This window comes from Patagioenas fasciata, chromosome 5 (assembly GCF_037038585.1).
Source record: "Patagioenas fasciata isolate bPatFas1 chromosome 5, bPatFas1.hap1, whole genome shotgun sequence".
In the NCBI taxonomy this organism is placed as follows: Eukaryota; Metazoa; Chordata; class Aves; order Columbiformes; family Columbidae; genus Patagioenas; species Patagioenas fasciata.
The window spans coordinates 522,260-534,981 of NC_092524.1; the positions used below are offsets into that span (position 1 = coordinate 522,260).

The following is a 12,722-nucleotide window of genomic DNA, read 5'->3' on the forward strand; positions in this document are numbered from 1 at the left end:
GTGCGGTGGGTGACAGCTGGAGCCAGGGAGGGGAGTCCCAGCGGGCGCCGGAATGAGGCGATGAGGAGGGAGCAGAGTCCCGTGGCTGCATTGGCCGCTCTGACGGCGCGGGCAGGAGCACTTTCAAGGGCAGAACCGGTTCCCAGCTGGGCGCTGGGCTTCGCTCAGCGGGACTGGGCCACCAGCGTCCCCCGCGGGTCCGTGAGCTGCGGCTGCAGGGCCACCGCCTCCTCCCGGCTCCGTGCCGCGGTCCGTGCTGCCGCCCCGGCCCCGTGTGGCGGTGAGGCGGCTCTCCAGCCGCAGGGAGCCGCCGGCCTAGCTGTCCTTCGCATCCAGCTGAAAACAGAGAGACCAGAGAGCGTCTGACCCTTCCAGCCCCGGCAGCTCGGCCAAACCCCGGAGCCAGGAGGAGTTTGGTTTCCAGGCTTTCCCGCGCTTGCCCCAGCTTTGCCCCTTGGGGGTTTAGAGCGGCACAAGCATTGAATCAAGAGCTGGTTGATCTTATACACATGCAGAAGGGCTTGTGTGAAAAATCTAAAACCTTACCGAAAGACTAGGAATTCCTACTCACTCTGACCCCACAATGTGATGAAAGTAAGAATAACCCGAATGCTAAACTCGGAATGTTGAAGCCAGATTTTCTCCTGGTTTGAAGAAGTCACGTGTGGGCAGTGTATCTGTTAGAACTGGCTGCTCACTACGCGAGTCAGCAAAGCCCCAACGCAGCAACGGAGCTGGGCCCGCACAGCACTAAACTCGGAGTAATTAAGAACTCGCTCTCCTACAATTTCTCACTCCTGAAGATCTCAGAAGATTGTGGATGTAACAACAGCACAGGGAAATAAATCAGCGGGGAAAAGCGTCAGGTCTGCAGTTAACGGTTCACCGCTGCTGGGGTGCGAGTCCCTCGCTCCTGCCCGCCGCTCCTCGCGTGTCCGGCCACTCAGCGCCTCCCTGGGGCTGCGGCAGCGCAGTCAGAGCCTCCCCTCGTTACTGCTCAGGAACAGGGATGCGGAGGTGCAGAAGGGAGCTGGGGCTCTGAGCCCCTTCCCACCTTTTCTTTTTCCTTCTGCATCAGCGTCTCCATCTCCTCCTTCCAGTCCAGCAGCTCCACCAGCGTCTCCACGCCGCCGACCACGTCCCCCAGCTGCGCGACGTCGTTGTGGCGCTGCCGCCAGGCGAAGGGCCCCACGAGGTCGCGGTTGATGAGGACGCGGGGGACGGAGCTGCGCACGGCTCCGGCCAGGCTGGCGAAGGGCTCCACCTGCGCCAGGAACCCGCGGGGCAGGGACGGTCACCTCCCGCGGGCGCCGCGGCGCGTTCACGGCGCACCCCGCCCGTCAGCGCGGTGTGTAACGGTTCTGCCGCCCGGCTGTGACCAGGCTGTGGATGTCCCCAGTTATCTGGTGACCTTCCCTCAGGCAGCTGCAGCCTCCTCTCTCACTCCCAGGTGCCCACCCAAGGCTTTCAGAGTGTCTCTCAGCACATGCACCCCATTTCGTATCCTGCCACCTCAAATTTTACCTCAAAGCCCCAGTTTCCTGCCTTCTCTAGCCCTCTCTCTCCTCCCCAGCCCTCTCGGCCCCGTGAGCGGGGCTCTGCCCGAAGCGCAGACCTCCAGGGACGTTCCGATGACGAAGAGCAGGTCCGCCAAGGGGAAGTCGGTCAGGTGCAGGAAGAAGCGCTGCGGGAGCTCCTCGCCGAAGAACACGATGTCGGGCTTGACGACGCCCGTGCAGGCGCGACAGTGCGGGACCTTGTCTGCCATGACGTCCCCCTGCAGCGAGAGCACCCGACACCGGCGTCACGGGGCAGCGGGGCCAGAACCGCAACACGTCCCCGCAGCAACGTCCCTCCAAAACCAGGCACGCGAGCAGGCCTGCAGCAGGTTCTCCTCCTGGTGTCAACCTGTTTGTCGACGGCGGCTGCCAGCACTCACCCTGAAGTCCTCTCCTGGGAACTTCCTTCGGCACACGGTGCACGTGGCCGTGGCAAAGGTGCCATGGGCTTCCACCAGCCTGTCGGGAGGGATCCCCGCAGCTGGAACGCAGCGCGGGGGACAGGACCAGCTCAGAGGGGGGGACCGGACCACGGAGCCCGCATTCGCTGGGCGTTCCCCAGCCCTGCCTCCCGTTCTGCTCCTCACCCCCATCTCTGAGGGGCGGGAAGGGCCAGCTCACCTCTCTCCAGCCCGTCGATGTTCTGGGTGTAGAGGCGCAGCAGGAGCCCTTTGTCGTGCAGGAGCCTCAGGAAATAGTGGGCATAGTTGGGTCTGTAGTTGCCAGGGTAGAGCTCCTTGGCCAAAGTGAAAAAGGGCTTCGGGTTGGCAAAGAAATACATCAACTCGAAGATGGCCTCAGGGTAAGGGATGTTGTATTGCTGCAGGTTGCTGTAGAGCCCGCTCCCCGGGGACCTGTGGAGAGCAGAGCGGGGCTGGAGGAACGCGGGGCGAGACGCCACCACCCCAGAGCCTGACCGAGGTGCGACAGAGCAGCCCCCCCGGCCCTGGCTTCTCTGGCTCCTTCGTGCTGTCTGTCACTGCAGGAGCGGCTGAGCCCGGCTCTGCATGGGGGAGAACCTGCCCGGAGCGGCCGAGCCCAGCTCTGCAGGGAGGAGAACCTGCCCGGAGCGGCCGAGCCAGGCTCTGCAGGGAGGAGAACCTGCCCGGAGCGGCCGAGCCCGGCTCTGCAGGGAGGAGAACCTGCCCGGAGTGGCCGAGCCCGGCTCTGCAGGGAGGAGAACCTGCCCAGAGCGGCTGAGCCCGGCTCTGTAGGGAAGAGAACCTGCCCGGAGCGGCCAAGCCCGGCTCTGCCCCGGAGCGTGTGGCTGTGCCTGCTCCAGCCTGTCACAGATCAACAAAACGGGGGCTGAGAGGAGAAGCGGGCACCAGCGTTATTGAAGGCGAAGCTGTTGGCCCTCTCAGGCCTGGAAAAGCACAAACGAAGCGATGAGGCGTTACCTGAAATCCGGGATGCCGCTGGGGGTGCTGATCCCCGCGCCGGCCATCACCACCACGCGCCGGCACTCCTTGTGCCGGATCCGCTCCGCCACGTCGCGCAGGGTGAGCTGCTGGCTCCCGCCCGCGGCCCCGCTGCCCCTGCCCAGAAGGGCTCTGGCGGCAGCGGCCACGGAGAACGGCCGGGTCCCCGCGGTCCTGCTGGGGACACAGAGCACAGCAGGTACAACGATGGAGCTGGAGACCACGCGGGGAAAGCAGCCTGAGAGCCGTGCAGAAAGCTCTTCGGGGCAGGACTGTGTGTCGGTGCTTAACGTGGAGAAAGCCCAGCCGTCAGTCTGACCCGCGGCAGGAGCCGGAACTCGTCATTGTGTTTTCTTGTGCGGATCTGGAGCGGGGCTTCTGCACGGGGGTGGGCACGGGGCTGGGGAACAGCAGCATCGGCACTCCTGAGTCTCACGGTTGATTTACACCGCACTCGGGCTACAGGAGACCCTGCGATGTCCCGAATGTCAGGAAGTTTCTAACAGGGTGAGGCGCTCGCCCTGGGACGGCGATGCCAGGTCAGCACGGACCTTTCACTCTGATCCCCCGAGGGCTCTGCCCCGAGACAGCTCCACGTGTGACAGTCTGTGTGCCAGTCTGTGTGCCAGTCCTGTGTGACAGTCCGTGTGCTAGTACCTGTGTGACAGTCTGTGTGCCAGTCCTGTGTGACAGTCCGTGTGCTAGTACCTGTGTGACAGTCTGTGTGCCAGTCCTGTGTGACAGTCCGTGTGCTAGTACCTGTGTGACAGTCCGTGTGCTAGTACCTGTGTGACAGTCCCGTCCGTGTGACAGTCCCGTCCGTGTGACAGTTCGTGTGCTAGTACCTGTGTGCCAGTCCCGTGTGCCAGTCCTGTCTGTGTGCCGGTACCTGTATGACAGTCCCCGTGTGCCAGTCCCGTGTGCCAGTCCCGTGTGCCGGTACCTGTGTGCCGGTCCCGTGTGCCGGTCCCGTGTGCCGGTACCTGTGTGCCGGTCCCCGTGTGCCGGTACCTGTGTGCCGGTCCCCGTGTCCCCTCGCTGTCCGCAGCGCCCCGGGCCCGCCGGGCCAGGCCCCCCAGGCTCCGGCCGCCGTCCCAGTGCCCGCGCTCCCACAGGCTCCGCCAGGCTGCGAGAGAGCGCGGGGCCGGTGAGGGGCGCGGGGACCCCCGGGCCGCCCCCCCGCCCGCCCCGCGGCCCCGGTTGCGCCCCGCGCTCACCGGCCGCCAGCAGCCGGCCGCCCCGCTCCATGGCCGCGCCGCTACCGCAATGCCCCGAGTAGCCGCGCCCGCCGCCGCAATGTCCGTCCGGCAGCGGTTCGGGCTGGCGGCCCGTGCCCCGAACCGGGGGAACCGGGGGAACCGGGAGGTTTCGGGGGGTGTTCGAGGAGGGGAGCGGGCCGGGGGGGATCGTTGCTATGGCTACCGCGGGGCGGGGGGGGGCGATATCCGCGTGTCCCTACGGTACCCAGCGTGCCCCGCGCGGCGCCGGAAGTGAGTGTGCATTTCCGGCGGGCGCGAGCGGCCGGGGTCCCGTCGCTGCCGCCGGTGCCGCCGCCATGAAGGACGTGCCGGGGTTCCTGCAGCAGAGCCAGAGCGCGGGCCCAGGGCAGCCCGCCGTGTGGCACCGCCTGGAGGAGCTCTACAACAAGAAGTGAGCGGGGCGGCCCCGGCCCCGGCCCGGCCGCCGCTGCCGGGGGTCCCGGGGGCTGCGGGGGCTGCGGCCCCGCACACCCCCCGCGCCGGGCCGGGCGGCGCTGGGCCGGGCGGCGCTGGGCCGGCACACGGAGGGGCCCGGGGCGGGACGGGGGCTGGAGAGCCCCGGGGGAACGGGCAGCTCCCGCCTGCGCTCTGTAGCTTAACGATCGTGTGGCGGCCCGGGCGCGGCCGTGGGCTCCGATGTCCCGGTGACTTCCCGGGGTCACCGTGTCCGTGCTCTGCGGGCGGCTCTGCCACCGGGTCCCCTTCCCATCCGGCCCTGTCGTGAGTCACCGCGGGGACAGGGGCAGCCGCGTTCAGCAGATATGGGGGTGACATAGGGGATGTGACGGGACCCGAGGCCCCGCTGGTTCCCCGGGTCGGTGTGAACTCACCGAGCGCCCCGCTGGTTCCCCGAGCGCCCCGCTGGTTCCCCGAGGCCCCGCTGGTTCCCCGGGTCGGTATGAACTCACCGAGTGACCCGCTGGTTCCCCAAGGCCCCGCTGGTTCCCCGGGTCAGTGTGAACTCACCGAGTGACCCGCTGGTTCCCCAAGGCCCCACTGGTTCCCCGGGTCGGTGTGAACTCACCGAGTGACCCGCTGGTTCCCCGAGGCCCCGCTGGTTCCCCGGGTCGATGTGAACTCACCGAGCGACCCGCTGGTTCCCTAAGTTCCTGTGAAGTGACCGCGTGACCCTCTGTTTCCCGCAGGCTGTGGCACCAGCTGACGCTGCAGGTGTTGGACTTCGTGCAGGACCCCTGCTTCGCCCAGGGCGATGGGCTCATCAAGGTGAAGTGCTCCGCTGTCCCCACGCGGTTCGTCTTTCTGTAATGAGGATGAGTGACAGTGTTTCTGTACTAGTAGAAAAGTAAGCAGCCTGCAACTTGATTCTGGAGAATGATTAAACTACGTGAATTTGGCTTTCTGGGGTTTACATGCCTGCTAAAACCAAATGTGCCTATTTCAGAAGCCTCAAGATGATTGTTTAGTTTTATTCACTCTGTCGTTTGAGGAGGGGAGAGGTGCAGGGGGAACATCTTTCTTTCCCTTTTCTAGCAAGGGGTTTACAACTGCAGGTGTAGGAGGGACAGTCAGGTGTTCACAGACACTTCAGGTGTTCCGCAGGTTATTTCCCACTGCCGGGGAGGTTTCTCCGTTTATGACTGTGCGTATCTTTGTACCTGCAGCTGTACGAGAACTTCATCAGCGAGTTTGAGCACCGGTGAGTGTGTTTGCTGGGGGGTCCGGGGGGAACCTGCTGCTGAGCGAGGCTGTTCCAACAGCGAGGTTTGTGTTGCAGGGTGAACCCCCTGTCCCTGGTGGAGATCATCCTGCACGTGGTTCGGCAGATGACGGGTGCGTGTCCCCACCTGCTGCTTGTGGGCTTTCAGCAGCTGCTGTCTGGGAAATGCGGCTGGTTCGTAGTAACCACAAATCTTCATCGCGGAGCTGTTGTCTCTCGGTGTATTCCAAGGGAAGGTGCCAACTCAAAAAGTTTAAACAGCTGCTGCTCCGTAGAGCGGCAGGTTCAGTGGCTCTCTGGTGAGCAGAGAGCCGGCCTGTGGCAGCAGCGCCTTCGAAGGCTGAGTGTTACGCTAGAGAAAAAATGTGTTCCAGTCTTCACAAGTCCGCTAAAAAGCTGTTTCTAGGTTGAGGTTTAGTTCCATTGGAATTTCTGATATTGCTGCTTTTTTTCCTGTCTCTGTTTCAGATCCCAATGTGGCGCTCACTTTTCTGGAAAAGACTCGAGAAAAGGTATTTTCGGAGTGGTTCTGTCTGGCAGTCCGCCTGCAGGGATGGTGTAGTGCACGAGCGCATGCGGTGTGGCTGAGGAGACCGGCGTGTGTGTGGGGGTGTGTGCAAACCCGTGCTGGAGGAGACCCGCTCCCTTTCTCCCGAACAGCTCTGTGTTTGAACACAGGAACTCGTTAACAAGGGGAACACAGCCAGCGCGGCCTGGCCGGGAGGGTGACAGCTCTCTGTGTACCCGCAGGTGAAGAGCAGCGACGAAGCCGTCATTCTGTGTAAAACGGCCATCGGCGCACTCAAGCTGAACATCGGGGACCTGCAGGTCACCAAGGTGAGGTGGCGGCTCGAGCAGTTCGCTCGCGCGGGCACTTTGGAGCAGTGACGCTCGGCAGTTACTCCAGCGCAGCCGTGCTGCGTCTGTGCTTGTCTAAATGAGAAGAGGAGCGATCTGCAGCTCCGGGGATCCCCAGGCAGAGCCGCAGTTCTGCTTTACATCTTGCAGGCTGTAAAAGCACGCGTGTAGCGCTTGCGGCCGCATCTCTGGAGCGTCTGTACGATTCTGGTGTGTGTAGGAGAGGGAGAAATATCTCGATATGTTCCCGTTTGCAGCTCGGAGGGCCTCAGGAATTCAGTGGTGTTTATGCTGCTTGACGAGCTGCTAACGATAGTCATGTATCATTTCTTGTGCTAAGCGCATTGTTTGTTGCATCTTTTGGCTTTTTTTAGCGCTCTCTCTTTAACCTAGGGTGAGGTTCTTTCATGCAGTGCAGTTTTGTGTCTCCTAAACACTAAGTTGGGCTTTGATGGGTATAAGGACATATAAAGCACATGTGTGTGTATGTATAGCTACAGGGTGTGTGTGTTGTTTTCACCTAAGTGCTCTGTAAAAGGAGGGCACCGTTGCTTTGTTTTCAGCGCTGTGGCTTTGCCCATGGTCCGACCGCTTTGCTGCCGCGCGGGTGTGCCCTGGAGCCCCGAGCGCTGTGGGCTGGCGGTGGGAGCGCGGGGTGCCAGCCGCACCCTCACCTGTCCCTGACGGGTCCTCCTCCTCCCCAGGAGACCATCGAGGAGGTGGAGGAGATGCTGAACAACCTCCCAGGCGTCACCTCCGTCCACAGCCGCTTCTACGACCTCTCCAGCAAGTACTACCAGACCATCGGGAACCACGCCTCCTACTACAAGGATGCTCTGCGCTTTCTGGGCTGCATCGACGTTAAAGATCTGCCAGGTAACTCCCTTTACCAAGCACTGAACATCCCATTTTCATTCTGATTTTCATCCCTTCAGTCTAAATAGATGTGCTGGCAGAGAACAGGTTTTCCCAACGTAGTTTTGAATCTGCCGCAGCTGGGCCAGGGTCTGGCTGGAGCGAGGAGTCACCGCCAGAATGGACACTTTGTTCTGGTGCCCAAAAATCTTCAGGAGAGATTCAGAGAGTGGCCCCTTTGTGGGGCTGCTGCGGTTCTGCTGAACTGGAGGCTTGGGCAAGGGTGAGAAGGGCTGGGGTTTAACACATCGCAGAGAGGGGGTGCGGGAGGGGCTGATGTGGCTCAGGCTGCTGCTGCATCCCAACTAGTTTTGTTGTTCTGAGGTTTTTTCTTTGTTGTGGTTTATTTCAGTTTCAGAGCAGCAGGAGAGAGCGTTTACCCTGGGGCTGGCGGGGCTCCTGGGCGAAGGCGTCTATAACTTCGGGGAGCTGGTAAGTGTGTGCTGCGTCGCTCGCTGAGCAGCCGGAGCCGACGTTCCCAGCTCACGCTGCCCCGCTGGTTCCTGCAGCTCATGCACCCCGTACTGGAGTCCCTGCGGAACACCGACCGGCAGTGGCTCATCGACACCCTGTACGCCTTCAACAGTGGCAACGTCGAGACGTTCCAGGCGCTGAAGTCGGCCTGGGGCCAGCAGGTGAGCGGAGGGGTCGCTGCGTTGCCTGAGGCCTGGGCGCAGTATTTGCAGAGCACACAGGTTCTGCGGACGTGTACCATCGGAACTCCTGCTCTGGTGCAATTTTAATCATAGCATAGTGATGTTTCTTTTTCCTCAGTACATATCGTTAGTTTTCTTTTGGCTTCCCTCTGCGTCCGGTTGATTGAAAGAAGTAAAGAGAAATGTTTTGTGATCCAGGGGGAACACAAAGCTGTCGTGCGGTCCTGCCCAGGAAGATAATTTCTTGTGGAATTTCCATAGTGCCTTTAATAACTGCTTCAGTGTAAAACAGCACTTCTCCCTGCATGCTGGAGGGCTTGAGGACACTGGGGGTGTTGGACATTAACGGCACTGGCTGTGCCAGAGAACAAAAGTAATAACGAGCCTATTTATCCCTTTACAGCCAGACCTGGCTGCGAACGAGGCGCTGCTACTGCAGAAGATTCAGCTGTTGTGTCTCATGGAGGTGAGGACTGGACGTGGTGGGGGTGGCCAAGGGGCCGCTCCAGCTGCCTCGGGGGCTCTGGAGCATGTCCTGCTCCCCATGGGCTGTGGCGTTTGCTCGTGCTACAGAAACTCGCGGCTGTCGCTGCTTGTTGACTGCAAGCGCTGCCTCTGGGTGGCGCGACAGGCAAACGCTGCGGAAAGCAGCCCGTGCTGTGCCGCTCCTGCGTGGTTTTGGGTCGTGCGTGCTGCTCGGGGCGAGACGGGGAGGTGGGGAAGGCAAGGGCAAGCTTTGCACCCTGAGGATGCTGTCTGCAGTGAAAGCTCGTCAGGTGTGCTCCGGTGTAACGGATTTCCAAAACACAGTTAGAATCTCGGTTTCCTAAGGGCTGATAACCTTTCCCTGGTTGGAAACACAATCAGTTTCTTTCCTGTCACTTGAAGGCTTTGGTTCTTTGTGACCAAATAATCCTGGTGTATAAATCTCTGTGGCCCTGGATCTTTTTCAAAAACTGGAGTATTGAGTCACCCGAAGCACAGTGCGTGTTTGTACACACCCACATACCAGGCTGTGTGTTCATGTGTATCACACTTCTAGTGTTTCACCATGAATTTTGCCATCTATAGGCACGGGGTTTTCTCCGGGGTTTCACACGCACTGAGCTGCTTTGTTTGGGGATTATGTCGATGATGTCGATTGTGTCGATTGTGTGGTTGCCCAGGAAGTCTGCTGGGCAGTAGGTGTGGAGGAGGGAGCGGCACTGCTCCTTTCTGCGGATGTAAATGCATTTTGTGTTGAAGTATTTTGATTAAATATGAGAAATGCAGGTGGGAGCTTGGCGGGCAGTACGAGGGGAGCTGTGTGTGCTGTCAGAAGAAACAACTGTTGGGCACTTACTGTTTTGTGTTGTTTATGTGAACTCAGATGACGTTCACCCGGCCCGCCAATCACAGACAGCTCACTTTTGACGAGATCGCCAAGAGTGCCAAAGTCACCGTGAACGAGGTGAGTTCAGCTTTAGACAAACTAATTAACGTCCAGGTTCTGAGGCTCTGAAAGCGTCTGGACAGTCCTGCTCCCAGGGGATAAGGAAAGACAGCTAAATAATATCAGACCAGTATCAACCCCCAGCGAGCCGCTACTTGCGGCCAGCCTGTTCAAACACTAACCACTACCATCAGAGCAGACTTTCCACTCCTCCTGTGGTGGTTTCTGTAGCTAACCGGCCTGTCAGCAGGATGTGCAAGATCCTGTTGACGTCATTGCTGAAAGGAAGGTGCAGAGCAGCCACAGCGCTCCCTTCAACCACCCAGCAAGTTACTTCATTTAGAAAGGCAATTGTCTTGGTCAGGCACATCTTACACGTAGTAAATCCATGTTGACTTTTTCCAGTTACCTTGTGCTTCCTAGGGTTTTGGAGAAAAGGAAGAAAATATGCTATATTAGATATTAAATTACAGAAAATCTGTATATTTAGATGTTGATTCCAAGGGCAGGATTAAAACCTTGAATAGCCTGGATGTGAGAGGGGCTGCAGCCGCTCGTGGATTTGGTGTGTGCGGGGAGCACTCTTCCCCAGGCTGGTGCCATTAAAAGTTTTATTCATCTCAGGGGAAACTGGGACATCCTCAGTTGTTCCTTGACTCGCGTTTCGTGTCCCCAGGTGGAGCTGCTGGTGATGAAGGCGCTCTCGGTCGGCCTGGTGAAGGGCAGTATCGACGAGGTGGACAAGAGGGTGCACATGACGTGGGTGCAGCCGCGCGTGTTGGATTTACAGCAGGTGAGGCCGCGTGAAGTGGGTTTCATGTGAGGTGACCTGGAAATTGAAATGGGAACTGGGAAGGGTCACAGAGCACTGGTGTCCTTGGTGCTTCCTGGAGGGGCTCAGGGAACAAGCCTCTCCTTGTTCCTCTTTTCACGCTGCCTTTGGCCCTTCCTGTGGTGGCTGGTGTGTTTTGTGTGTGTTTTGCAGTACGTAGTTAGAAACCTGTTGGGAGATGGAGTGGGGTGTTAGTGGCGCTTTGCGTCCGAAAGCCCCAGCGCCCCTGTGGAGCACGGCTGCGGTGGCTGGGGCTGCCGGGGGATGCAGGGCCCTGCGGGGCTGCTCCAGGGCGAAGCGCGAGCAGCGCAATGTTGCAGTTTGTGGGTCGTAGGTGGCGCATTGGCCTGGGGAGAGGGGAGCAGGTCAGGGTGACAGACAGGGGCGCTGAGCTGCTCCACTTCGTCCTCATCACAAACAGTTCAGGAGAGTGTATGGGGAGCCCTTACCGTTCAAAGGGAAAATCAGTACGTGGAACACTAACCTCAAACAATTCCTTTTGTGCATTTCAGTTTAAATGTTGCCCTTTTCCTGGTTAAGCGGCATCTCCCGGGGGTGTGTGGGGTTTTGGGCAGTTTTGGGGATCGCGGGTGTTTCTCCTTGAAGAGTGTTGGTGTTTCCCTCGCAGATCAAGGGCATGAAGGACCGGCTGGAGTTCTGGTGCACGGACGTGCGGAGCATGGAGATGCTGGTGGAGCACCAGGCGCACGACATCCTGACGTAGGCCGGGCTGCCCCGACCGCCGCGCTCGCGGGGCAGAGCGGCCGCTGACGCGCTGCCAGCTGTAAGTGGCCTTTTGCTGCGTAACCCTTTGGTGCTGGGAGTCCCCGTGTCCCCGCGTGGGTGGCACCGGCCCTGGAGCTGCGTCTGCAGGGGCTGGGTTGTCACCTTGTCACCCGGCTGCTGCGGGGGATCCAGGTGTGGGGGCTCCGTGCTGGGGAAGGGGCAGCAGCAGCTCCTGTGCAGAACGTTCTGGAGCGGTGCCTGACTGGGGGGTGTTGCTGGGGATATCGCCCTTCAGGGGCTCAACCTTCCCCGGGGACCCCCGCCCTGCAGCAGCGTCACCGCAACATCCCCCGTCCCCTGCCCGGGCGCTCAGCAGCGGGAGCGTTTCCCCACCAAAGGGTTGCCAGCGTGGCCGTGGGTGTGTTTTGTACCCTTGGGGGTGGCTGTACAAACACTTTGTGCTCCAGCGAGGAGCAGCAGCATTGCTGGAATAAACTTCTCTGCCTTCCCTTTTCTGTAGTTCGGTGTTTGTTCTCTGCAGCGTTTGCGGCTGAGCCTCTGATCCATTTCAAAACACATTTCCTATCAAGCTTCTTGTTGCAAGAACCCTCTGTCCAAGAACAGCAGGTTTGAACGCTGTTAATCACCAGAGGGATTAGCATGCAATTTACTTAGTGTGTAATATCTCAGTCTGTACTTCATTGTCAAGTTCCTGTTGTGTATGGGAAGCCGTAGCCCCGATTCCGTTTCTCACACTGAGTGGGTGAGCGTTACTGACTGGAAGGGCCCAAATCAGGCCTGAGACAATGAGTTTTGCTTCTGCTTTTGCCTCTTAATGGCTACTTTAAAACCTTTCTGTCACGTCATTGTTTTGCCCCATTGCTGCCGCGCTGCCTTTCTAGGAATGGAAGATAATTGCACACATGGGGAACTTGAAACAACTGCGGATCTGAAGTGGGGATGACCGGAGTGTCCATTTGGGCAGTTAATGCCCCTCCGGCGGTGCCAGCGAACGGCACCGGGGCTAATCCACCGAGGTTTGTTGCGGTCACTCTAGTTGAGCAGTCGTATTCACATCTGGCTCGGTTCCCTGGGTGGGTGTGGGTTTTGGCTGCTGCAGTCAGCCCGAGCTGGGTGAACTGGGATGGTTGTTTCGGAGGGTTTTCCAGGTTGGAAGTGTTTGCTGCCCAGACCTGCGTGTGTGCGAGTGGGGGCTGCCCGGCTGCTTCCCCAACACAAATAATGCAGGAAATGTGTGTGTTTGGGGGTGTGGGGGCTCGTGGGGGCAGAGAAGTCGGCCGCGCGGCACCCAGCCTGCAGACCCTTAAAACGTCACGGCCTTTCAGTGCTCTCTCAAGGGGTTTAGCTCTGTTGTTGCCCCTGCTG

At 60.0% G+C, this 12,722-nt stretch overlaps 2 protein-coding genes across 2 annotated transcripts; one reads left to right on the forward strand and one right to left on the reverse strand.

The window, feature by feature from the left end:
* Positions 1 to 974: 974 nt before the first annotated feature.
* SIRT3 (sirtuin 3) lies at positions 975 to 4,477 on the reverse strand. The gene is given in 9 exon segments (XM_071808663.1): positions 975 to 1,264; positions 1,616 to 1,777; positions 1,940 to 2,040; positions 2,181 to 2,413; positions 2,960 to 3,181; positions 3,183 to 3,243; positions 3,246 to 3,265; positions 3,992 to 4,106; positions 4,198 to 4,477. Coding segments are annotated over 9 exon segments (1,212 nt in total). The 5' UTR covers positions 4,229 to 4,477; the 3' UTR covers positions 975 to 997.
* On the forward strand, positions 4,465 to 11,855 carry PSMD13 (proteasome 26S subunit, non-ATPase 13). The gene is made up of 13 exons (XM_065839977.2): positions 4,465 to 4,630; positions 5,385 to 5,463; positions 5,862 to 5,896; positions 5,975 to 6,030; positions 6,386 to 6,429; positions 6,668 to 6,754; positions 7,480 to 7,651; positions 8,043 to 8,122; positions 8,200 to 8,325; positions 8,750 to 8,812; positions 9,716 to 9,796; positions 10,455 to 10,571; positions 11,239 to 11,855. The coding sequence occupies exons 1-13, from the start codon at positions 4,536 to 4,538 to the stop codon at positions 11,332 to 11,334; spliced, it is 1,131 nt and encodes a 376-aa protein (XP_065696049.1). The 5' UTR covers positions 4,465 to 4,535; the 3' UTR covers positions 11,335 to 11,855.
* Positions 11,856 to 12,722: the final 867 nt, after the last annotated feature.